The sequence below is a fragment of the Colius striatus genome, chromosome 4 (genome assembly GCF_028858725.1).
Source record: "Colius striatus isolate bColStr4 chromosome 4, bColStr4.1.hap1, whole genome shotgun sequence".
Classification (NCBI taxonomy): Eukaryota; Metazoa; Chordata; class Aves; order Coliiformes; family Coliidae; genus Colius; species Colius striatus.
The window spans coordinates 59513276-59540238 of record NC_084762.1 but is presented as its reverse complement, the minus strand read 5'-3'; the positions used below and the strand labels follow the sequence as shown (position 1 = coordinate 59540238).

Here is a 26963-nt window from a genome sequence, read left to right as displayed (position 1 = left end):
GTTGACATTCACTGTTGCAGCTGCTGCTTATGAGGTATACTTCAACAGGAGTGAGAGTGTATATTTTCAATTATTCTTGTTGAAACTGTTCCAATCCAATGTGAAACAGAGGTTTGGCCTGATGAAAGTGACCATAATGATAAGCCAGTTATGTGTGGAGTTCCCTTTCTTGCCTAGAAAGGAAGGGAAAAACTGGTTTTAGTCTCTGTTCCATTGAACTCATCTCTTACAACTTGCTGTTGTGGCCAGTTGAGATTTGTCTATGCATGAATAAACAGCTTCACCATGAAGGACTAAAATGGCTTTGTTCTCATACTCTTGATTATACTTAAACGTGTGATTTAGACCTCCAAAGAAATTTAAACACTGTTCTCCAGAGGTGAAAACTGAATCTCCGATCTTTCACATACTAAGTGCCGAGTTTGAGGAGACAGTTCAATAGAATGGCTTCATCTGTTGGAGGGAGGATTTTTCTTTCACTAAGGAAGTTCATGAGGCAGCTTATGATCCTAGAGGTTTTTGTTACAAATTTTATGATGCACCCCTGTGGGGTTTTTTGATGTTGTTTTTTTAAAATTTTGTTTCTGCTCCAGTTGGCCACCTTCAGCATCTCCACTGTCAGCCTCCTTACTTGTCAAATCCTGAGTTTATGACTTTGCTCCTGTTTTCAGTATTTGTGCTCTTCTTTGATTGTATAGTAGCACACTTTATTATGAGAAATCTTGTAGGGTTTGAAAGTGGAAGACCTTAATGGTTTATGTGAGGATTGATTAAATGTTGAATAAGGAAAAGTTCCTCACATGCTAAAGGAAAAATCTATGAAATGGCAACAGGAGAGCTGAAATTGCTTTTCATTTGGTTAATTTTATTATCTCAACTTTTAATTTCTAATATTTGTATTTTTGTCAAAAGTACATCTCTTTCTGTTCCATCCATTTCACTGTTCCTAACTGGGAACTGATTTAGTTGATTAAAGTCCTTTGATAATGTGTACAGGTATCTTTATATAATCTAGGCTACATAGTTATAAAGTACAGGGCAGAGATCTAATTTTTAATGAGAATAGTAATAATTTTAAAAACCATGGGTTTTTTCTCCAGTTTCCATTAAGGCTGCAGTGCTGAAGAAGAATTCTTAGGTACCAAAAAGAAGAATCCATTTTGTATCACAGAGGATTTATATTGAATTTATGAAAAGTAAACCTTTACATTAAACTTTAGATCTTCTCTCTAAAGACCCTACTGTCATGACTGTTTTGAAAACAAATAAAAATCTCTGAGTAAGGATATTTGTGGAAATTTAAGGCTGGAATGCTTAATGATACCAAAAGTATTTTAGGAAAAAAAAAAAATCTCTGTTCTATCTGTAAGGTAAACAGAAGAAACAATAACCCTATCTCCCTTAAAAAATGAAATAGAATTTCTACATGCACATCAAAACCACAGGTTTGTCCATTAAAAGTGTATTATTCCACCTTTGGTAAAGATGAAAATCTGTTTTTTCCTCCAGTATAGTACCTGCAGTCACTATGGTGTTGTGGACTTCTCAGGATGGTACAATTCAACACATGTGCTTATTGAGTCTATATTTTAAAACACATCTCACAAAAAGTGTGTGTATAAATATATACGTATTTTACCTGTCTCACAGGAGTAAGAAAAGAACCCCAAACCCTTTCATTTTATTATTCAGACAGGAAATGAAAATAGTATCAACAGAGTATTCTCTCTTTCCTTGATCTTTTACTCAAAATACTTGCTACTAACCCGACCTAAAAAACCTTTGCGTAAAAACTAATATGTTTAAAATTATTTCAATTTTATAACTGTGAATGGCTTGCAACAGTTGTTTTATTGTTAATCATATCAGAAGAGATTATTTGGCAAAAATGTCAAATGGTTGTAGGCCATGCTTGTACAACAGGTTATTTTTTGTCTTTGCACTGCTACTAGATCAGCTCTCTTGATGGTAGAATGGTTCTATTGTAACTTAGTTTTTTACTTTTCTCTGTATCTGTTTTTTTTAATCACTCTGCGTTTGACTTTTGAAATTAACTTGTTCTAAAGTCTCCCTGTGGTATACTTGATTGTTATTTTTTACATTTGAATTGCAAGTTTTAAATATTTCTCTGAGGTGACTCTTTTGTTAGTTTTCCTTTTATTGTGTTTTTCTAATTTCTAGTAACTGCCTGCTGGTATTATGTTCATGTGGTAATCTATAATTGCTTCCGTGTTTATTCCTCACAAAGGAATATTAAGGAGTATTATACACATTACAAAAGCTTAGCTTGATCCTTGGAATCCAGCCTTTATTTTAATGTTCATAGTTGACTTTTTTTTTTTCCTCTATACTTCTTTGCTTGCAGGTCGAGATCTACAGGTGGAATTAATGCTGCTAGTCTTGATTGTCGATGATGCTTTTCTAAAATTAACTAAAACAGCATAGAGCAAATAGTTGTAGCAAAACTAACTTGAAAATAGATTTAAATGTGAAACTGTTACACAGGTGAGGTGAAGAATAATAATTTGAAAGCAGTCAGTGAAGCAATCTGTGTTGCTTCGAAAAAGAATTAATAAACTACTAGGCACGGCATTTGAACAGAGTAGAACAATATCTTACAAGAAGTCTGCACCGTTGACTTGGCTATCCCAGTCTTGAATTATATTTTAAAAATATATCTATTCAATTTAACCTTCGTCTTTCACAAAACTAACCAAAATTATATTGTTTGATGTTTTGAACTAAGGCATTCAGAGATACATGTATAAGCTTTTTTTTTCCCACAGTATGTGTTAATGTGTGTTGTTCATGGGGTGTATAACCAGTTTTGTGATGCTTTGGCCCATCTTCCTTGAGGTCCACTTTCCTTCAGATGAGTAAAGCATTTCCCCATTTTAGCTGTAGTCTCCTCTTTCAGGAAGGAAGATGTTTATCATTTCTGGGGAAGACATTACTTCAATCAATTTTTTTTTTTTTTTTTGCAAGGTAAGGCTGTGAGTACTTGGCTAAAGGTCAATGTATGTGTTTTAGGTCAGATAGGGAGTGTACATTTGAATTTCTTGACTGTCTCCACTCACTTTATTTTTATGTGTTGTGCTACTGTCCCTGAGTATACTTCTGTAGGTTTGAGTGAAATGAAACAGAAAGGTGTGCTGCTGCCACTTATGGACATTCAGCCAAGTAAGATCTAGTCTGGAGTAATCCCCCCAAAATACATATTGGACTTCAGGTTCTCAGCATCACTTGAATGCTCTATGAATACACTTGTAGTAAGATCTAGTATCTTCAAATGCAGATGCATCTGAGGCAAAGTTGCAACAAATTGCCTAATCCAATACCTGTCAAAACATTATAGGTTTTATATGCAATAGACTACATATAATTCATTAAATTATTTCCCTTAAGCTGTTGATTTCTCCATATATTTGATGACTTCTACCCTTTGTTTAAATCTTCCTCCTATCTTGCTCTGAACTGCTTGTTCATTGCATGAGTTGCTGAAATGTACTAATCATTAAGTCTTTCTTAAAGCATCCATTCTTTTTCATGCATTGAGTGTCTTTAAAGGTAATTAAAAGATACACTAGTGAAAATTATCTGTCTGTAGTTCCTTTACATCCATTTGAAAAGCCTTAAACCCCAGTGTTATTTCTCACTGTTTTTCTCCCTTGAGCTATTGGGAATTGCATTTATTAATTAAGTGCTGGTATTAAAGCCACAGGAGGTGTGTGTTGTTTTTCAAAGTAGCTGTAGCATTCTGTTGGTCACTTCATCTGCCTGGTGGCTATCTTATATAAAGTTTGCTTCTGTCTTCCACCCAAGAGGAGCTAGCTTCTGTTTGAAATGCAGCAGGAAAAGAGTAGTTTGCAAAAATTGAAGATGTAAATAAGTTGAATAGTGTGTTAGTAATTTTTAAATTTTCCTCCTTTTTCTTGCCTTTAAGAAGAGGGGAATATGTAGATCATTAATTGTGGATGTTAGCTTTTAACTGTACTGGTAGTATGCATATTGTCAGAGTTCAAGGGAGGGGTGAGTGAGATGAATTAAGTGGTAATCCTTTTTGAAAAGGGAGGACAAAAAAGCAAAATGAGCACCTCTGCTACTTTGACAAATATGTGTTAGGAATTTGCCTGGTTTAGCTTTATGACATGTATTGCACTCTAGGGAAACAGACTTTGCCTTGGCAAAGCTTTCAGTAACTGTCCCTTGGGTCTGCTATAAGCAGATAGGAGAATGTACCAAGGGAACAAATCTGATCTGAAAATTCGTCAATAATGTGTGTGGTTGGTTTCAAGTGACTCTTATTAGAAGAATCAAAACTACATTTTAGAAATTGTCTGGGTTTTATTCTTGAAGTAGCTAGCTAGTTTCAAATGAGCAGTCTCTACAGGATACTCAGGAAGCCTGGAAGAGCGGTGCCAACATGAAGAAAGTTTTTTGGGCTAGGGCCAACTTCACAAATGCAAGCAGGCAAGCTTTGTGTCCAGACTTGTGTTTCAGCTTACACTTGATGTCCTTAATGTCCTCAGAACTCGGGCACTGAGGCATACATTGCAGCAAAAATACTACAGTACGGCATGCTTCATTTCATTTGCTGCTGTGTTTAATGTTGGAGGATTAAGGGGAGGGGAAAGGATCAACTACCCAGGATGCTCTGTTAGGAGGAGTAAGTGAATTTGATTGTCGTCAGAACTAGATTGCCATATGAGTTCTGAACAGCACTTGGCTCCTGAGGATAACTACTCCAAAAATAGATTTGGAAGAGAGGTTTCTTTTGGGTTCAGTTTCCAGCTGAGCTGGCTTTAGGAAACTTGTTTGCTCCTGTTGCAAGACTACAGTGAGGATAAAGAAATCTTCAACATTAATTTTTGGAGATATCGACACACACGTTCTCTGTGGAAATCGAGCACTAATGTTATGGCTGACGACACAGGTATAATCTTAACGTTTTTGTGAACAAATGGAAAATGCATAGTTGCAAATACCATCTGTACCTGATTTTGTACTCGACAAAATAACTGGCTTACTGTGTTATGTTGGTGTTTTCTAGCCAGTTTGCTTTTTCAATCTGTTTTACAGGCTGTTTCTGTTCTGTTTGATTAAATGTTCTCTGGAGAAGAGATATTTGAATGAATTTATGGCAGGTGGTTAATTGTAACTTAGTGTGCTCTATTCAATCATGAACTAACATAAAAGACATTGTTTTGTCTTCAGATATCTGACTTGAAAGTTATTTTTGGAGTATATGAAATTACTAAGTATCTTTAACATAAGCTAAAGGAAAAATATTTTAATACATTTTTTTTCTAGATGTGACTCTTGGTGCAGGGTGGATGAGGTGTATAAATAGGGCTTTTTGAAAGATTTGCCATTGGGGAATAGCGTACTCTTTTAAGACTTTGTGATGTCTGCATAAAGACATCTGGTGGTGTAAGCAGAGGCTTACCAGATATGGCAAGTGACCTACTTCTGACATGGCTGGCAGCATGTGTATAGAAGGGGCTTGAATTGAGAATTAACTATCTGGAATGAGCTCTGAGCCATCCTGAGTCCTTGCAGTGTCTTGTTCTGACACTATGTGCAGACCATAGCTAAATTTTGTGTTACATAACTGCTATTAATATTAAGGAGTTGGCTGATCAAGATGTCATGGTTGAATTCTCAGACGAATTTTTCAAGACTTTTGAAAATAATTTTCCCATAGGATAGGAAGCCACAGCATAGAAATGTATCTCTGTCATTGTTGTGAATTATATCTTTTTATAGCAGAATCTGTTATTTGAGGGGTTTGTGTCTTTCAGACTGTAAAAAGTATCAGCAACTGTGCTTGATTGCCTAAATAAATTATCTTTTATTTTCCTATTCTTTTATTCTAATAAGTAAAGCCACTTTCTTCAGAGGCAACTAGCAGCAAAGAGTAGAAAACAGTAAGGTGAATGTGTGTGTGAAACACAGTAAGATTCTCTCTCCTGTTTGCCTCTTCCAATAATAGCTAGTTTGGTCTAGAATGAAATTGTAATCTGGAATCGTATAAATTATTTTTTTTAGCCTTAAGGTTTCACTTTAAATACGTACAAAACTTCTGTTGACTGCGTTGGAACACAGCAATAGCAAAATTCTGCCATCACATAGTATAATTTTTAATTTTTGAATATTAGCATTTCTAGCTCGGGAGTACTTTAAGTACGCAGTCAATCTTATTTCTGAATGTACCGGCACATACTGCTTGCCCTTCACTCTGTTCTCAGCCTACCTGTACCTCTCTCCCACAGGAGATGTTGTGATGAATCATATATATGGACCTTGCTTATATGTATTAGTGTACTGCACAGTAGCAAGTGATAACATGCTTGACTTGAGGCAAAGATTTTTTAGCTTATTTCTCAATATTGGACAGTCTGTACCAAGGTAACTTTGTATTTAATATAGAAAAGAAAATTATTTTTTTCAATAAAATGCTGAAATGAGTAAGAGCTGATGTGAATATGTTGGGGTTTGCTTGTTTGTGTTTTTTTTTTTTATTGGTCTGATCTCAGTAGCACATATGAGGTTAGTTTATTACAACTGTAAACCTGATGGCAAGTAGGGTCTGAGAGTACTTTTATACAATGTTTATTACAGAGTAAGTCAGTTACCAGTTTCTCATTATGCATCCTTCAGAGCTATACCATTTTGTTCTAAAAAGCAAAATTCTGTTTTGTTTAGTTGTTGAGAGTGGCTTTTTGTCTTTTCCTATGATCAGTGTTGATAAATACATCAAACATTACTTACAATCAGTGTGATAAAGTTAACTCCCTACCATATTACATTATCATAGTACTCATGAGAAAATTCCTCAAATATTTAAAAATATGTAAGAAATACTTTTACCTTAATAATGAGGACTGAATGTGGCTGAATGGGCCACGTCCTCAGGGATGAAGTGCAGTAGTCTGGTAGACATGAAACTGTGGCCACGTTTCAGCCATGCAATGGTAGTATCAAGAGGCAAAAGACCAGACTTTAAGCTTTGGAGTAAAGCCACAGGCAACTTTTTGGATGCACATTTATTTACTACATGTATCTCTCTTTGTCTAAAATAATCCTGAAGCAATGAACGAAGCAATTTACGTTCTTCTCTGGTGTGATGCCTGTTTGAAACCCCTTACCCATATGCTAGATTGACTTCTTTCTTTTCCCAGCAGTTTGTTTAGAACTACTGTATTTTTTTATATATATACACACTTACTTTCCATATGTGCAGTTATAAATGAAGTATTGGGAACTGTCACCCTTTTACTTGTATATTCCATGAGACTGGAAGTCTGTAGGTATTCAGCATGTAGTGAGTGTCTGATTCAAAGCAACAGCGAAAATATTTGTAGTTGCTTGAATGTTTGAACTCGGAGTCTTACCCTTAATATGATTTAAATTGAGACTTTGAATTTTCATGTTAATTCTGTGAGCTATTTAAACGAGGTTAGAAAAAACTTCCTTTAGAAGAATAGCTATTCTGCTGGTCATAGTGCCCTCTGGTGGCAGTTCAGGAGCCACTGGCACGAATGCAAAGCATCTCAAAAATGTTAAGCTCTGTGTAAATATACAGGAAAGGGGACGAAGAAGGAATTTCCCGCCAAGTTGTTAAGACAAATTACATGTGGGTTTTTGGTGTTTGATTGGTTATAGGGCTTTGACTTAGATCATCATTGAGCTTCCCACTCTAATTCACAGTAATAGGAAAAGCAAGTAACAGTGAGTATTTATTTTAAAAAAAAAGATGTCCAGAAAAATAAATGTTACCCAAATGTCGTGTATACTGTATTGCCTTAAGAAACAAGATTTTTAATTATATCCTCAATCATAATTTTCTAACTCTTACACAACTCCATTTTTTTCTACTTGTTTGCCGTGTTTAAACAGAGACTAAGCATGGAGGAAGCAAGAATGGAAAGAAAGAAGGCCTCTCTGGAAGCTCATTTTTCACATGGTTTATGGTAATTGCTTTGCTGGGAGTTTGGACATCAGTAGCAGTTGTCTGGTTTGAACTTGTAGATTATGAAGAAGTTCTAGGTAAGAATTTTGAATCTTCAGATGCTTCTAATAGTAATTGATATGTACTAGTTGGAGGCCGTTTTAAATTTCAAGATAGCTAATTTGATTCATGCAGTGTTTGCAAATTACCTACACGATAAAAATAGGAAATGCAGTTCAAAAAGTATGTTTTAATGCTAAACTCTATTATGATGTTAAAATAGGATTCTCATAAGACTGAAAAAGGCTATTAAAATACTTGATTTATTAAAGAATTGAAGAACTCTCCTAGGATAAATCCAGATCTCTTTGTAACTTGTATACTGTAGTTCATGCATAATGTTGGCTAAGCATGTGTTATTTTAATTTAAGCTCTCAGAAACTTGCAGCAGTGGTTGAAAGCTGACAGCTAATGTTACCACTCATCTGATGGATTGTGTTGCCTGTAGAGTTAGGAAAACTGATCAGTATGAGTGAGCTGTTTAATGAGCTCAGTTTTAAGCTTATAATGGTGATAAATCTATTTCAATATGACAATGTTAAGATAATAAAGTAAATATACTATCTAAGGGTGAAAATGTCTCAAATTTCAAGATGTCTATCTGTAGGTAGAGCTGTTGTCCCTGATGTTGTAGGATTTGACATGCCCTTTTGCAACTGCTGGTTTTATAACCTTTACAGCTTTAGAAATCTATTGGTACATGTTGTTTTTTTCCTTTTTTTTTTTTTTTTTCCTTTTTTTTTTTGATCTGGACTGATTTTAAGAGAAGCCTCTCATTTGAAACTTAATTGGGTCTAGCAATGCAAATAATGTTTCTATGTTTTTACCATGCATGCAGCCAAAGCAAAGGATTTCCGTTATAACTTGTCAGAAGTCCTACAAGGTAGGATAATAGAGAAACGAACTTGTTTTACAGTCCCTTTGGTAAAAATTTTGGTTTACTGTTTTTTATGTTTTTAATTTTTTGAGAATTACTGTTCTTCTACAGTGACATGAAACCCAGTCATTTCTCATCTATGTCATGCTTCATGGCTTTTTAGATGATACAATTCTTCTTATTTCTGGAGAATTGCAGTTATTCCACCAGTCTGCTGTGTTTAACCATAAACCAGTAAAGAACCTTTCTAATTGATTGCTTCCATAAAGTGGTGATGACCTTTATTTTCATCTGTTCTAGACCCAGGTCAGAGCTTTTTACTTCCACAAAACTTTTCTAATTTTCTAAAGTATGGTATTAAGAACTATATTTAATATATTTTTAATGGCATTCAAGTTCTGCCTCTAGAGAATGACAAGTGTAATAATAAACTAGCAAACTGTAAGGACTGTAAGTTCTCCTGCAAACAGTGTGCAGAGTCTCAGTTCTATTAAAAGTTATATCTGAATTTTACCAAAACTAATTAGGTAGCTTTCTTAGTCACTTGATGATCCCAGGATATTTCTAATCCTGGATACTGTGATTCTATGCTAAAAGTTCTTTTTTAATAGAAACTGGGTTCTCCTTTTGCTTATACTTAGGGCTGTTACAGCTTCTGTTTCAAAAATAAAAGTGACAAATTTGATGTATTAGTCGCCTATGAAAGGATGGACAATTTTTTTTGTCTGCAGTGAATGTTATGCAGTTGTTGATAAAAATTATGAATATTTTTCCTTTGTCCAGTAGGTAGGTTGCTTAGCTTCTATTAACTTGTCACTAAAAATTACTTTTTTTTTTTTCCCTGTGAGAATTCAAAAGGGCAAGAGTGTATAATTAGAACACAAATTGTGATTATGTGATTAATTCTTGTTTTGTTATTTATTTTCTCTCAGATGCGTTGGTTGTTCCTTGTGAACTTGAATTTTATTCTGAGACAATTGTGTTCACATAAGCATATCACTTAATTACAGATTTTTTTCAAATTTGTCAACACTAAAATAAATATGTGCAAAAAGACTAACTTGTCCTCATTCCGAAGTTTAGGAAGTGCAAAAAGGAACTTAAAATATTTCTAATATTTTCCTGTTAATTTAAACTATGGTTAAGAACAGTGTAATGAAATCATTAAAGCACCCTGGCATTTATAGTCAAATCATTGCACTTAGAAAACACTGTGCAAGAAGCAAACTTCTGGATCCCTAATTGTCTTTTCCTCCTCTTTGCATTTCTAGGCAAGCTTGGCATATATGATGCTGATGGAGATGGAGATTTTGATGTGGAAGATGCTAAAGTATTGCTAGGCAAGTACAAACATGGGTGGAATAATCTGTATAATTCACTTGTCATATTCCTGTTTAGTGTCAAAACAATATTTCCATTTTTTCTGTAATTCGAGAACTTAAATTGATTTAATTGTGATGGATTTTTTTCTTAATATAAGTTGTACGATTGTGTGTGCTACTTGTAGCGAGTTGCATTGTTTTCTCTTAACATAACAATGTAAGTAGAAACCATTTAATTACTTACAGGATGATTTTGAAGTGATTGATACTGCTGCACTGACTTTTGAAGGAGGGTTGTGATTATTAATAAATTTATCAGATGCAGGGCATAAGATACTTCAAGAGTTAAAACATTGTTTATATTAACATGTTAATCCAGGTTTGTTTTAAAATGACTTCCAACAGACACTACTTAAATGACTGCTTGTTTAGCATATTTTTATTCGATCTTTCCTCTACTCTTGAGTTCTTCACAAGTCTGTTCATTTTCTTTGCCTTTCAGAAATCCTGTATCATACGAATTTTTATTCTTTGACATTGAAATACTGCTTTCAGGCTTCTGTTCTGTATAGTTTGGGAGTTTCTTTCTGATCACCGTGTGTCTTGAGGAATTTTAATCACTATACGTACTTAGTGATATCGCCCTTCTACCTACATCCTCTAGCAGTTAAAACACTACCATATTCAGCTTTACTGTAAAGCATTGGGTAGATACTTCTTGCATACCTGAAGTTAGAAAGTTTACTCTCCTTTAATTGATTTGTTCAAATGTAAACCTATCCTGAGCGCACAAACCAAGCAAGTTGAACAAATAACAAAACACAAAGAATCCCTGGCCTAGTCAATAATAAATTGAGCAGAAGTCAAAGTGGAATGTCTCAAACTATTCCAAGTTAACAATAGGATATCAATAGTATATTAGGCTTGCTATTTGAGATTCATACTCCATAAAAATCAGTTTATCTTCAGTTTCTTTTTCCCCACTTATGTTTGCAGAAATAAGCAAGTCTTTTGGAGAGGTTCATCTTTTTTAATCCTTTCATGATTAAAGAAAACTTATGAAATCAAAATTACTGAACTAGTTTGCAGTGGTATTAATGTGAGAGGCACTTCAAAGACTCAGGTGCTTTGAATTACTTCAGAGCTACCAACTGTTAATTATAAATGGTGAATAAGGTAACATTTTGTATGGTTAGAATCATAATCTTTCTCTGTCTGTTATGTAGTGTATAGAAAGTGGATATGAGTCTCTTGTGGGTCTCATTAGTTGGATTAGGATTGCAAAGGTGCTTTGTTTCATCTCTGTTTTGTGCAACTTGATATAACTGGGAATTCTGCCAGTACATGACAGTGTTTCTATTATGAGCTTGTCTTATCACACATTTAAACCTTATGCTTCAAATGTGCTGTTAAAAGGTCACAGATCAAAAATTATTATTTTTTGAATACTTGCTAGAAATCTAACGGAATCTTATTTACATTTTAAGTTTGAGAATATTTTCTGCAGTTCAAAAGAAATTTTTGAAAAGTTGATTAAAAAATATAAAAATGGTGGGTTTTTTTCTGATAACTAGCATATTATAATATTAACTGAAGTTCTCAGTAAATCATTGTGCCTGTTTATATTTTACATTTCATAGGAACTAAAAAATGAACACTGCTATGCAGAGTAAAATGATTTCATTGATGAAGACTAGAACTGAAAGACTAGAATCCTTCTTGTCTTCAAGAATTATAGTAGAATTAATTGTAGTAAAAAAACCTCTATTGTAAGCCTATATTCAGCTGCAGTAGGGTAATTTTGTAGACATTTAATGCACGGTTGCTTTTGCAGCTTATTTGTGAGGATTTTGTGTAGTACATATCCTGTGTTTGAAGACTCAGTACTTTCTGGGATTTTTCTTTGGATGAGAGTACAATAACAGCAAGTGGTTTTCTCTGCTGATATAGTACTGACTTCAAACAGCAGTATCTCCTTGTTATGTTTATGCTAGGAAGCCATATGTATTTTTCTTTTCTGTTCTTTATAACTAAATGACTGTATACTGAAATTGTGACATGTACAGTGGTTTAATGTTGTCCACTTCCATAATCTTTTTTGCTTCAAATTTTAAGGAATACTTCTGCCAGCATGACTTTATTTTGCACTTCAAAGAATGATTTAGTAGCTCATAATTATTAAAGTGGGCACACCTAAGTGGGAGAATTAAAATGTATTATTTTATTTTATTGTCTTTATAGGATATTATAAGGTCTGTTCTTTTTATTTGTTGAGATCAAAGGAAGTTTGATGATTAAGTGCTCTTGAGGTATTTGTACAATTTGTACAAGAAGTGTGTGTTTTCCTGCTTTGCCACCCTTCCCCAAGTAAGTTAGTACAAGAGGGAACCCCTATCTAAACCCCAGCCAGCCAACTAACCCCAAATATTTGTAGAGTTAGCTTTGCATACGTTTATTACAAAATTATCTAGGGTGGAGATGCAAATGTATTGAAGCTGATGTGCAGTTATTTTGCAGATTCTTTTTCACAGGTGTTTGTGAGGTTCTGTTTTCTGAATTCCTCTGATAAGGGAAAGGGAGGCTTTATTAATCTGGTCCTTTATGGACTGCCATTGTCAGTAATTCTCTTCCCGCTTTTTGTTCGTTTCACCCTGATCTTTCTTTGAACAAAGTTAATCTTCTCAGAAGGAATGTTTTAGCTTAGTACAGTGAAACAGTGGATTTAGTCATATTACCAGAAAATGCGTGTATGAGGAGTACTAATATCTGTTGTAACAGAACCTTTGGAGCCAAGACATTTTTTTTTTTTTATGCTTAACCCTTTTTTCACAAGCAAAAATATCTTGAAATTCTACTGAAGTGGCTGCAGTAGTTAGTACAATTTTTTAACTGCAGCTACACAAAATCATTGATTTTTTTTTTTTTTTGGTACATTTGATTCAGAGTAGTTTGGCACTGCAGAAAATGGGAAAAAAACCTCCCAAAACCTAGTGTATCAACAAAGAAAGGATGGTAAACAATAGAATCCAGGCTTCTGTGAACCAACTCTTTTTTCTTCCTAGTTCACCTATTGTAGAAAAAGTTGTTTGCAAGCAGTCATACAAAGGTTGCACATTCAGGAAGTGTGTGGTGAGATAATAGGAGTTGACACCTCTGTGATTCAGCTGTTTAGGATAAATGTCATCCTCTCATTTTTCTTCTGTAGCACTTTAGAATTTTACAGGCTCCCATATGCCTATTCTCTTAAGAGGTGTTTTCAGTAGAAGAAAGGTGCTGTCTTGTTGAATGAATGTAGACAAGTCATGGGACTACTGTTGAGTAGATAAAGATTTTTGACTCCTTTGATCACTGCTTAATTTAAATTTTAATGTTTGGACTTCTGTTGAAATAAAGTAGTTCTTTCCTGTGAGTCACTAATTTCCCAAGAGTCTTAGCCTTGATTTAGTGCAAGAACAGGTACATCTATACAGTTCTTCACCTGCTTACAGAAATGGTATCTAAAGCCTGAGTCTTTTGTGAGTAATGTTTTTCTGGTTTTGGAGTGTTGGGGTTTTGTTTGTTGTTTTGGTTTGGTTTTAATGCCAGATTCTGACAGAATAGAGTGCTACAAATATTTAATATTTCATAATTCTGTTTTTATAACCTAGATTTTTTAAAAAAAGTTTTACATTTAGGTTTTCACTCTTAAATTGAGTAATTCTTCAGTAAATATACTTCAATTTATATCTTTGCATCTTACTTGGTCCAAATTTTGAAAACACAACAATGACTGACTACCATGCATAAAGTTAAGTTTATAAAATTTAATTTTTATAGACCTAAGCCATGGAAGAAGTTGGAGAGGGATATTTGTAATACCTTGATTGCCTCCTGGATTCAATCTGTCATTTTTAAACCTTTGGGCTATCCAGTGAAAAATTAAAGAGAATGGCTGTTCACTCAAGTAGAGGTTCTGGACATCCAGGTACAAGGATGTGGAACATCATGGACTTGGAAGTTTCCTCAGAATTATCATTGATACTTTCGCTATGTTCTGTAAGAAAAACGTGTTGAAATGTCTTCAGTGTCTCTGCCATGAATTCTTCTATCTTGAATATTTCATTAACCTGCACCTAATATTACTTTGTAGTCTGCATGTGCAACACATTCACTTAATTTTATTTATGTCTCAGCAATCTGTCTTCACCCTTAGCCCACTTTTCTGCTTCTCCTTCTAACACAATTGAAGGTTTGTTCAGGTTAAAAGTGGAGGAAATTCTTTCCTCTCCTGCTTTAAAGCTTACCAATAATTGTCATTTGTCATTGTTTAGTCATTCTGTTGTACTTTTTCCCAGAATGGAAAAGTTAACTGTAAAACAGTGGATTTTTCATACTGAAAGAACGGGGGGGGGGGGGGGGGGGGGGGAACAAACAAACCAGCAGCATTAGTCATGGCTTATTTGTATTTTACAAGCACCAATTAGATCAGTTGGTCCGGGAGCATGAGACAGGAACTCCTGGTATCAGAGAGTTTAGAAGTGATGAGCTCATTCTTTGCTGCTCTGGCTATCTCCACTTTGTCTTTATGGTCCTTTAGATTTTCTGTGTAGCAATAAATATAGCCTTTATATTGGCTACCTATTTATTTTTATCTAGTCTTCTGGAATTAATTCCTGAGGATGAACTGTATCATGCAGAATTCACATGCATATTAGAACAGATGTTATCCTTAACAGTATGTCTGTGACAAGTTCATTTAAATACTATTTGCTTTTAAATGTTGTCAGCTATCAGTCACAAGCTCTCAAATTTGAAAGTTCTCTCTAAAAAAAACCAACAATAGTAATTGGGTGATTTTAAGTAGTGGAAGAGTACTTTTTAACACTGTCTAAAGATAAATACTCTGGCAAGATAATTGATTATAAATAAATTTGATTTTAGGACTAGGAAGATGAGAAAGCAAGGCTACCACCCTTTGTAAAGATTTTTGGCATACTATTGTGCATGTTTATTGCCCAAATTATAGTCTGCACTTTGAAAGACTCAACATTCTTGACACCTTTCTATCTCCTAATTAGCATTCCTGTAAAGACTACTGTCTGTGACATGAGATGTCTTTCACAGATCCTCCATTTGCAGTTTCCTCTTTCCACCTAACTGCTGTCTCTTTTTTTCCTTCCCTCTCTCTCTCTCTCTCTCTTTCTCCTATTCTTGTGTAGGCCTGACCAAAGATGGCAGTAATGAAAATATTGATTCCCTTGAGGAAGTCCTTAATATTTTAGCAGAGGAAAGCTCTGATTGGTTTTATGGCTTTCTCTCATTTCTCTATGATGTATTGACTCCTTTTGAAATACTAGAAGAAGAAGAGAGTGAAGCTGCAGATGATGTTGATGGTACGTCACAGAATGAAGGGGTTCAGGGAAAAAAGACTTGTGTTATTTTGGATTTACAGAACCAGTGACTGAGAGATTAATTTGATTTGCCATGAAATCATCAATCTTAATATAACAGGAATTTATGGCATTGAGGGGAAACTCCCAAATGGACGCTATAAAGATTGAACTAAAGTCAGCCATGCAACGTAGTTTCACTAATTGAAAGCCTTTCAATGACTTTTCCATTTTTGTGACAGGATGACAAATACTACACAGTTGTGTAAATATGTAGAATAAAACATGTAACTGCAGTTTTGTAGCTGCTTTCTGTATGTGCTTCAATTTGTGCATTTTGTGCACAAAACCTACAAAGCTAAGTGTAATAACCTCTCCTGTTAATGTTATAACATTGTCTTTCTAGCAAACATTAACTGAAGTGTTTTGTAACAGCTTTGATTGTAAAGTATTCTGGCATGACTGCATTATGTAAATACATATTTATATGTTAATCCTTAATATAGACATAACAATGATAATTCTTCTGTGAAATATAATTTTAATAAATAATTTATTTTGTAATTTCTGAATTTCTGAGATAGATTCTTTTACCTGTTCAAATAAAAGCACTTTACTTAAAAGTGCTTTTTAATTTTACTGAAACATTTTATTTCTAAGTTAGCTACATATGTTGTATTCAGAAACTGTGATGTCATTATTTGGTTTATTCCAAACTGAATTTTTAGTCACTTTATATAACAATCACACCACAAGGGCTGTTCTGAATTTGATTTGAGTTTTTTAAGGTGGGTCTTTTATGGAAGCGGGAAGCTGTGATTATGTATCTAATGTAATACTGAATATATTAAAGATTAATTGGAAATTAGAATGTAATGTCTTCTATTCTTTACTAATTTCAAGAACTTTATGCAGTTTTGCAAATTTTAATCCTTTTCATATGAAAATAGTGTATGACAGTTGTTCCAAAAGTGTTTCTTCGTGTTCATGGTTTCTGTCTGCTGTCATAAAGTTGTTGATATAGGAAGGGGAATTTATAGTTGTGCTCTGAAATTTATAAGAGGATTTAGAAGCTGAAACTGAACTGGATACATGAAGTGTGCTCAATCAGATTATTATTAAAATTATATGACATTGTTTATTGTGGTGCCTGATACGCTTAATTTTGTATCAGTTTACCATAAGAAGTTTAAGCTTAAGTTTTAACTCTAGTGGATGCAGACTGAAATTTTAACCTCTTTTTAAATGAATTTTCGCTTGCTCTTGCATGGCAATTTTAAAGCAATGTGACCTGCTTACATCACAAGTACTTTCATTAAATCACCTAACTCAGAGTTCTACTCAATCTTTTAAAAGTAAAAAAAAGGAAAAAGTGTTTAATTTTAAGCAAGTGAAATGTTTAAACAAAAAAAATAAAGGTTGTGACATCTTAATATTGCCACTTAAGATTTGCAAATGAAATCGAGGCACATGAATGTTAGTCACATATTTTTCCAAATGTTTGAGGATTAGGATATAAGGAAGTTAATAACTTGTAAATTTAGTGGGTTTTTTGGGATGATATATGAAGCATAATTCAATGAAAATAAATTCCTCCATACATTATGAAGAAAAATACTAGTAAGTCTGTGGAATATTACTGAGAAGTTTCTTAGCAAGTGGAAGAAACTTGCAAAATGTCAGAGACATAGGAAATAAGCAAGCTTGGTTTGTTTTGTTTGTTTGGAGTTTTTTTCCCCTCTTAATTTTAGAAACAGATCTGAATTAGAAATGAGAGTTTCATCAGTACTGCAGGATAATTGTATCTCACTAACAGAAAAACTGTCATGAAATGTTGAATTCTATTGTAGATGCTTTGATAGCTAAAAAGAGAATGAAGGCATCTGGTGTGAGAATTTTGTATCATGAAGTTTATACCAAATAATTAAAATAAACATTGATAATCTAATAAAGTTTAAAGTGAAATAGACATAAATAGATTGCTTGAACTATGAGAAAGCTGCAGGCACTGAAATAAGTAATGGTTACATCGGTAACAGTAAATTGTAATTTAACTTGGGCTAAGGAGTTGAAAATGCAGGCCAAGACATTTCTTAGTTGATTTCATGAAGATTTGTTGTTGATTTTATTAAGTGTATGGAAGTCCACTCAAAAACAATTATAGAGGGAATAAAAAATTTGTAAGAGGAGAGAAAGGGGTAGGGCAGAAAAGATCTAAGACAAATAAAACCAGTAAATAACATTCTGGAATATTTAGTTTCTGGAATATAGCTTTTTTTCGTAAGTATTCACTCTTGCCTCATATTGTTCCTGTTGAGTTAACAGCTAAACCCTCAGCAGTGGTGAGAGGAGCTCATATCCTAAAGTTTGTGTTAGAAAAGTTTGATTTTAATGTATTGCATTAATTGTGACTGCAGGACTTAGCTAGTAAGGATAGTAGTAAGGTTTAAATGAGTCTTCAGTTATATCAGCTTGCCATTTTCTTTTTTTTTTTTTTTTTTTAAAGAAAGCATGTTAACAACAAAAGGGTTGAGCTCAGTACTATGTGCAAGGAAGCAAGGAAAATTGAGCTGTGTCTCAGCTCACAAAGTGTTTTAAATTAGTTGAGAATGTTAAAATTTAAATTTTTTTGTTTGATTTGTAGTGACTGTCGACTATACAGTCAGTATATTAATATTTTAGAAGATGGCCAGAAAACTTTTTAAGTGTTTTTAAACTGTAAGTAGAAAGCTGTAACAGCTTTGCTGCCTTATATTGGTTTAGAGTAATTATTTTTAGAAGGCAAAGCTACTTCTTTCTACCTACAGTTTTTTGTTTGAGAATTTAAAATAGGAGCAAATTAGTACCAGATTTTTGAGTGAGGAAATTATTTCTTAAGTGATAGGAACTTAGTAGGTTTTGTAGCTAGTAAAGAATGAAAATTTAGTTAGTTTTATGTTAAATTGGACATGCTTGCATAAGCTATCTTTATGTTCCTTACAGGTAATTTCCATGAAATTTTACAGAGATCCTGAAATAAATGTCTGTGACTAAATTTGTAGTCTTCTAGTTTGGCCAGCATTTCTAGAAATACATGAGAGATTTTGCTTTGCCATTTTCTTGTGTTTGTAAATGTTTTGTATTTCATGGCTAGTCTTCAGCAGAAATTTACAACCTTCAAACAAAAATGTTGCATTAACCTCTGTAGCATCAGCTCTTGCTTTCTTTGTTGTGACATCTGTCTGAAATGGCTGAGAACTTATATAATGTTTGAACCCCCGATTTCTGTGAATACCTTCAACAATATTTAACTTGAAAGTAAGGCAGTGTTTTATATAGGGGAAGAAAATTGCAATGCTCATAGAGTAGATTAGAACTGAAGAGAATAAACAGAAAATTGTTGGCATGTCTGTTGAAATTATTGTTGCAACAACTTTTTGCCAGTACTTTCCCTTCCCCCCAGCCCAGAAGATTTTTTGAGTCTCTGCTCAGTCTTCCCTCTTGAAATTTGTTTCAGGGTTAGTGAATAAATCTTACCACCTGTAGGTTTCATTTTATGGTAATTTTGCATTATTAGTTATTCTTAATTGACTGACCTTAGAAAAAATGGAATTTTTATGACAGTTACTCAAGTTACAGTTGGATGGAGGAGTAGAAGAAAAATGCAAAGGAGGATTTGAATTTAATGTCATGGTCATATGGGAGGGAGAAAATGACCTATATTGGAAATATTATTTGATTAGTATTTGAGAGCCTGAGAATGCTGTTGCTCACAGTTTCACTATTCAGTTGCCATCAGTTAAGCAGCTATCATCATAATGACATAGCAGCATGAAATACATTAAATACTGTTTTTCTTTTGAGCAATTAGTATTATTTCCTTATGATGAGGCTAATAAAGACAAGAGTTGCTTGTTGATTTCTTACATCTTCTCATACAAGATGCAATGTATGTGTCTGAGTTAAGAAAAGAAAATACTGCCCTGTGTCTCTGATTTGAATTTTTCTTCTAAAATTAGGCAGTTAAATAGGCAAGAATTATTAAAGAAACTTACTGAGAATGTATTGAAGGTAATTTTTTGTTTGTTTTTCGTGGTAGTTGTACCAATTAAAAAAGCTCTCTTCATTTTGGAAGGTTAAAGGCTTTAGTATTCTAGGCAGTCTATGAACAAGTAATGACTTGATAAGATTAGTGAGTTTGACTAGCTTTCCATCAGTAAGCTATTTTGTTTAACAGAAGACCTTGTATATCCAATGTAGCTTATTATAAATGCAGAAAAATTGTAGTAATTAAATGCAGATGCATATACAAACAATGATAGCTTTTTTTCTGACTTGTAGTCTTTCTGGAGGAGGAAAACAAACAAAATAAAAGAAAAAAGGTTAATAACAGTTTGGTACTTCCTTTTTAAGTTTTGCAATTTTAACATCTTTTGCTAAATTCCTGTGTGGTGAAGGAAAATTTTGATGTGACCTCATAACTTAAAACAATCTGAACATAAGCCCTGATGTTCAAAGCTTGATGCTTTCTATTGTTATCTTGGCTTTTTCAAATTACAGAGGGTTAACTGTCAGCAGCTTAGTGCTGACCTTGACTGCATGATTTCTGTAGAAATTATGAAGTAGCGTTTTCATTTTTCATGTGAAAGTGAGTAAGCTATCTTAATTAGCTTACGTTTGTTGCACGGTGCTGCAGGTAAAAAGGGTTTATTTAGGTAGGAGTTGTGGTGAAATTGATTTATATTAATTTTTTCCTGTGAAAAACCAAGACTCTTGAAGTTTTCAGTATTATTAAATGAATAATATAAAATTTGGAAAAAGCAAATGTTGGATTTCTCAGAACATTGTTAAATATGAGACTTACCTGTCAACATCTGTGAAAGTGCTCCAAAAGACCAAGTGCTTTGTGTTATGTATTTTTGTTTGTTTGTTTTGCAATACTTATCTTTCTGAATAAGTATAGTACTCGTATATTTTTCTTTTGATGCTGAAATTCTAAAGCTGTGCCTTCACTTTGGAGTTCTTTTTGTGGATGTTGTTCTTAAAGATTTTAATGAGGAAAAATAGAGGAAACATCTGTGTTTTGTTGTAGAATGAGAATGCTTTCTGATTTAAGTTTCAAAGCACCAGATGTGATACTAAGTGATCTAACATTAAGCATTATGTAAATATAACCATTTTGACATCAATATTTAATTTTTAGTATGACTATTTAAGGCAGTTCTTTGAAAAAATATTGGAAACCTATACACCTATCTTACCTTTGAATTTTCTAATTCACTGACTCCAATACTAGCCATTTCTGACATTCCATTATAACCACGTATGTAGTTATACATTTTATATTTCTTTTTAGATTGCCAGGACTATACGTTTGTAATGTAGAACTGAGTAGGAAAAAGAAGGAACTTAAAAACTAGCTCAAAAAAAAGTGTGAAGACACTTGAATTAGCTTTTAGAATAAGAGTCCACGAGCTCAGCTACACGATTCATAAAATTCAAGACACTGGTTTATGCCCTGGGGCTCCAAGAACCTAACTCTTAGCCAATGAGTTTACTTAGATGACATTTTTTATCATATGCCTGAAGCTACTGCTTCAGTGTTCAGTGTTTTGAACCCGTAAGATATCTTGCTTCAACCTGTTTGAGGTTCACAAACTTTCCTGTGCTATAGCCATTGCAGCTCAGGTGGAAATCAATATTCAGTAGGACTTCTGCCTTATGAATGTTGCATAACAGTACTAAGATTTTGAAATACATCATTCTACATACTTTTCCTATAAATGAGACTATTCATGGTATGTCAAACTGTACATGATTTATGGAATTTTGTCACACATTAGTAATTTGATAAGAACTGTGATACTGTATGTTTTATGCAAACAGATTGAAACAAATCGCTGCTTGCCTGAATATTTAACAAATGAGATACCAATAATCAGCGAAACAGGTGTTTTGTAATCTTTCAATACTTGTGCTTGTACTTTTATTTAAAACCAATGTCATGTGTCTGTATGATATTTTTGTGTATACAGGTCTGTAAGTTTTCTATTTTCCCTGTCAGGATGTGCTTTTAAGAATGTATCTGGAAGAGTCCAGTAACACTTAATTTTACTATGAAAAGAGGGGTGGAGCTGGAAATTTTAATATTACTTTTTTGTACCGCTTTGCTGAATACCTTTTATTATTTATATTTTCATTAATGCTGTAGTATAACAAAGTTGGAGTCTATTCTTTCTTTTATATCAGAAAATTGTTTATTCTTTTTCTATTATTTATTATTTCACACACTGCTTGGAAGATTGAATAATGTATTCAGGAAAGTTAAAACGTTGCATTTCAGCAGTGACGGTAATATGTAAGGGAAGAGCTTAAGAAGGCTTTTGTATCACAGGTATGAAATTGTATTTTTACCTGGATGACCCATCTTTAAGAAATTTTGGCCATAACATCAGTACTTAATAATTTGAAAACCATGTAGAAATTAGATGCAAGTTGATTACAATGACTTCAATATCTACATTCTTTAAATTTATTAATATTTTTTAGTGTAGAATATGGGGATTTTGTTTGGTTTGTTTTTTAAGAATAAATGTTGAGGTATTTTGATCCAGTTTGAGTAGATATTGTTTTCTGGAAGCCTAAGCTCAAGGTTCAGGTGTCTAGTGTAGCTGCTTTATATGTCTGAATGCGAAACCTAGTATTGTGATATGGGAATATTATCTCTTTTAGTTTATTACGATTATGTATGAATTTTAGAAATATATTTACCATGACTTTACCTAACTTTCTAGTAATTTTTTCAGTAGCAATGCGCATGATTTTTGTGCTTAAGGTGCTTACGTTTCTGGGATTTAGGTCGTAATCCACAGCATCATGATTGTCAGAATACAGTCTCTTTTGTGGTGTGAAATGAGACCAATTGTTATTTGCATTTCTGGAGGAAGATTTTTGCCTTCACACCTCTTGTGGAACCAGGTATAAGGTAGAATCAAGATGCTGAATGACCTCAGTTTCTGTTAGCTGCAATGGTAAGAGGACAGCACCTGAATTTAGAGAGCAAGGTCTAATTTTTAAATAACTGTCTTAACAGACTATAAAGAGAAGCAATATCTTCCTTCCTATGGGAGTGAGAGAGTGCTGACACAGGCTGCCCAGAGAGGGTGTGGAGTCTCCTTTTCTGGAGGTTTTTTTTGGAGCAATAGCAGTACCTTTGCCAAAACACATCTTTCCACTGGATAAAGATACATGGATTGCTATTGATTTTAAGAAAATAATTTATATAATCTATATATTAGCTCTTTTGAGTTAATGCTTATTAAACATTTATAAAATTATATAGAAACATAAATTAGGGGGTTTGAGGGAGAACTGGCACAATACTTAGTAGAGAAATCAGCTGGGATATTGGTCATAATTACATGGCATTGCACTGTCTGGAGAGAGCTGAGATAGCTTTAGAAAGTTAAGAAGCACCTCAAGTAGCATGCATCTGGTAATGGGGTGTTTGTCTTGGATTAATTAGTCTTCTACCTCAGTACTTGTGGTGGTCTTGCTGTTGAAGATGCTTTTTTCTTAATGAATTAACAGTTGGTATCTCTCCATAGCAGTGTAACATGCCACGTATAGATAACTTTTTGTATAGCCTGGCAGATTGGAACATTTTATGTCATGTTTGAACATTGCAGATATGTTCATAACCTATTTCCATTTTGCAACAAATCAGGTGAGGAGCCAGGAGGGCTAGCCAAGAAAAAAACTAAAGTCAAAGGTATTTTTAATCTTTTTTTTTTTCCCTTGTGGAACTTTATGCAGATAATGATGTCTGAAATGCATGTGCATTGCAAATACAGATTGCAGGTAACACTGTTTACTAATATTAGCAATGTTAGTGAAGTGTTGGCTAATGGTGCAGCAAACAGTTGTCTTCTACAATTTCAGTAAGTTTTTTTTTTTCTTTACTACTGAGTGTAATTTAATAGCAATGTGAGTGTTCTTCTAACTGGATATTATATTTTATTTGTGCTTTTTTTTTTTTTTACAAATGTCTTGTTTTAATTAGAAGTATATTTATGATAACTTCATATCCTGCATGTTTAAAAAAAAGTTTGAATGTATATGCAGACTTTGCTCTGAGTGAAATGCTCCTTTAGTTGTCTTTCGCAAATTTGTAGTACTATTACTGTGTTGTAGTTCAACTTAAGCGCCTTAATTTTTGCTTAAGTCTATAGTTTATAGTTTCATCTATTTCTTTCTTATAAGAGGAGAATTTTAGGTACAGTTCAATAGCTTTAATACTATTTTCAGGATAATGGCAGTGATGAGACTGATAAAAGAAGGATAGCTTGCAAGAGATTTATGCCATATATTTATTTATAATTAGATTGTTGTATGAACTCAATAGCCTCAGCAAAACACAAAAGTACCAGATGTACTTTGAGTGCACAACATTTTCAATGTGCTTGGTTATCTCCACACAGCATGATACTGTACAAAGAACACAGTCTCTTTGCTCATATGGGTTTGTTGAGGTTTTTTTCCTAGTAGTATGTGAAAAATGTATGCTGTATGTAATGCAAAGTCCTCTTAAGAAAAAAGTGCATTTGCTGAGGGAAGCTCTCATGCTTATATGACTGTGACATTTCTTAGCATCGTGCATGCAAGTTGAGATTTTTAGCATTCATTCCATGGTGTGTTTGGTATGACTTGCAAGTCACGTGTTTCCAAAAATGTAATAAATGTCATTTAACAATTAATTCCTGAGTTTTAGATTATTTTAAAATGTTTTATATGAAAATGAGGAAACTATGTGATATATTTCAAATGCCTTATGCCAAAAATCAGTTTGAAGGAAACATGATGTTATTTCTTTTAGCCTGAGCTGTGCGAGTGAATTGTCAGCTCCACAGAAATGTTACACAGCAGTTAGAGGCAGATGCTACAGGAGAGATGTTGTCACTTGCCTCCTTTTTGCCTCAACAAACTGCAGTTTCTCTCAAAAGTGAATAAAACTAGAGCTATTTCTTTATATGTATAAAATCTGAATAACGTTTTTAATAATATGGGAGTATTCATTTTAAAATGAAATACACATATTGCATACAGAGATTTCATGAAAAAAAAGTCTAAATTTTATTGAGTTAAAATCTCTTTATTCTGGAGAATGACAAGTTTTGAAAAAATTTGTCAGAACCAGCAGCAAAGTGAAAGTTAATACAGAATATTCTGGTTTAAAAGATGTTGTTCCAACTGTTCTTCTGATGTGTTATCAAGATGTTGTGTCACAGCCAAATGTGAATTGAGAGACAATGAGCACAGGAGATAGAACTCAAAAAATAAAAGAAACAAACAAAAAGTATTACTAATAATGCTACATATAGAAAAACAAAGATGGAAAAATTTACAATTGTTACTTTAATTTCACTGAATATGGTCAAACTAAGTTAAGGGTTTTTTTGATGTTTATTTAATTCACTAAGATATAACTATTTCTTCCTAATTATTGTGTATTTATTTCTTATTTCTTACTTTTGTAAAATGTATGCTTCAGATTCAGTGGCTTAATCCGAGGTAATAAAGTCAGTAAAATGTTCTAGTACACATTTCTGTTGTTGTAACACTTCAATTTGTAGTTTTAGAAAGTTGAGAAAACTGTGTAAAAAGTGTGTTTTGGTAATGCTTTTAACATTTCTACATCCTAAAATTATCATACCATGGTCAAAGATTTTTTTTCTACTCCCAGACAAAACTGGATTTTGTGTTCTGCAGTACTTAACAGTACGATAATAGAGGCATGGTTTTCACTAGACAAGTGCGTTGTTTGGATGCAGTTGCAGTAAGCTAAGGTCATTGATTGGCTGCATGGTGTGAGATATTGCTTAAAGTCAAAACTAATTTGTTTAAAGTGCTTAAAGCTTAAATAGTTAATTACACAAGTTAAAATTGGCATCTAACAACATTAAGTAAAAATTTGCTTGAAGTTTTTAGGTTGTTGATCATAAGGTATTTTCTGATCTAAGAATGATTCTCTTATTGAACATTTCCTCTTTTTTGAATGAAAAACTAAAAAGTAAAAGAAGCTATTAAGGAGCCACTCAAGAAATTAAGGGAGAAGCAGGAATCCAAGAAGGATGAAATCAAAGATGAGGATGAAAAAAAGAAAGCCAGGAAAGGAAAAGATGCTACTGATCGAAAGGACAAGAAAGATGTTGATATGAATAAATTAAAGAAAGATTCTGACAAGGCTAAAAGAGACAGAGGAAAGGAAAAAGCCCTAGACAAAAATGTAAAATCCAAGGTGACTACAAAAAAATCAGCCAGTGAAAAGGATGGTACTATTCAGGTGGGTAAAGACAAAGAAACAAAAAAGCTAGTTAAAAACCCATCGAAGGAAGACAAGAAAGAGAAGAAATAAACAGAGTTCTGCTTCTGCTAATGAGGAACCTCAAGAATGAGAAATTCAGCATACTTGTGTGAACGTGGTAAATATGACAATAAGAAGATAATTTTTCTGGAAATTAATATGTGAACAAAGGCTGTGTATAATAATTTTTAAAAAACTGTTAAGTGTGTATTGGCATTGTAAACACAAAGCAAAAATGTCTCCTCTAAAACTGGAATGTATACATACATTAACAGACCTGGCTAATAATGTGTATTGAAAACAGAAATATCAAATTGATGCCAACTACTTCAGGAACACTCTTTAATCTGATTTTGTTGGGTTTTGTCGACATTTTTTTTTTTCCTTTCCCTTTATTAAAATGCTGTTTTCTTGATGTGTGCAGGAAAGTGTAATGTATACCAAATGCAAGTTTAAAAGCAGTATTAAGAGGATTATCTGGGCAAACATAGTGGAAACTCAGAAGAAAATAATTTTATTTACAAAAGCAACCAAGACGAACATTAATGGAATGTATTGCTATGAGAACTTAGGGAATCATTTATGGTTATTTGCTAAACTCTTTCTTAAGTAGACTGAGAAAATTATTTTGTACACACTCAAACCAACTTTAATGTTGCATTTAATTATGAGACTTCAGGGTACATTCAACCAAAATACTGCGACACTTTTGTATGTTGACCCTGAGATGGTATGTTCTGCTTTACTTCCCTTTGTTTTTTTAACTAGCTTTAGGTTTGAAGACTTTATTAATTGTCACTTCTCATTTAACAGTGTCCTGAATTTCCAAGTTTTCTAAACTTCTGGCCACCTAGTTTACCATTTCTGAATGTTGCTGGTTTCCAATCACATTTTGTTATATTGCTACTACTATATTCTTATTGAACTTGGTAAGAGAACAGCTTAGGTATTTTGCAACAATAATTTTCTACAAACACCACTTTTTAAGTACATAATACTTCTGTAAGCAAACTCTTGTTAGTGTGCTCTGGATAGCTTCTGT

The 26963-nt window shown here is 33.4% G+C and overlaps 1 protein-coding gene across 3 annotated transcripts in view; it reads left to right on the top strand.

Moving 5' to 3' along the window:
* The window catches only part of ASPH (aspartate beta-hydroxylase), a 119034-nt gene that overhangs the window by 9430 nt on the left and 82641 nt on the right, over positions 1-26963 (top strand). For 2 of the 3 annotated variants that reach the window (XM_061994415.1, XM_061994414.1), the window contains exons 2-3: positions 7900-8049; positions 10160-10228. In XM_061994415.1, the coding sequence (XP_061850399.1) occupies positions 7900-8049; positions 10160-10228 (219 nt within the window). Of the gene's footprint in view, positions 1-4811; positions 4934-7899; positions 8050-10159; positions 10229-26963 lie in introns of those variants that run through there. The other variant, XM_061994416.1, reaches the window with a different exon arrangement.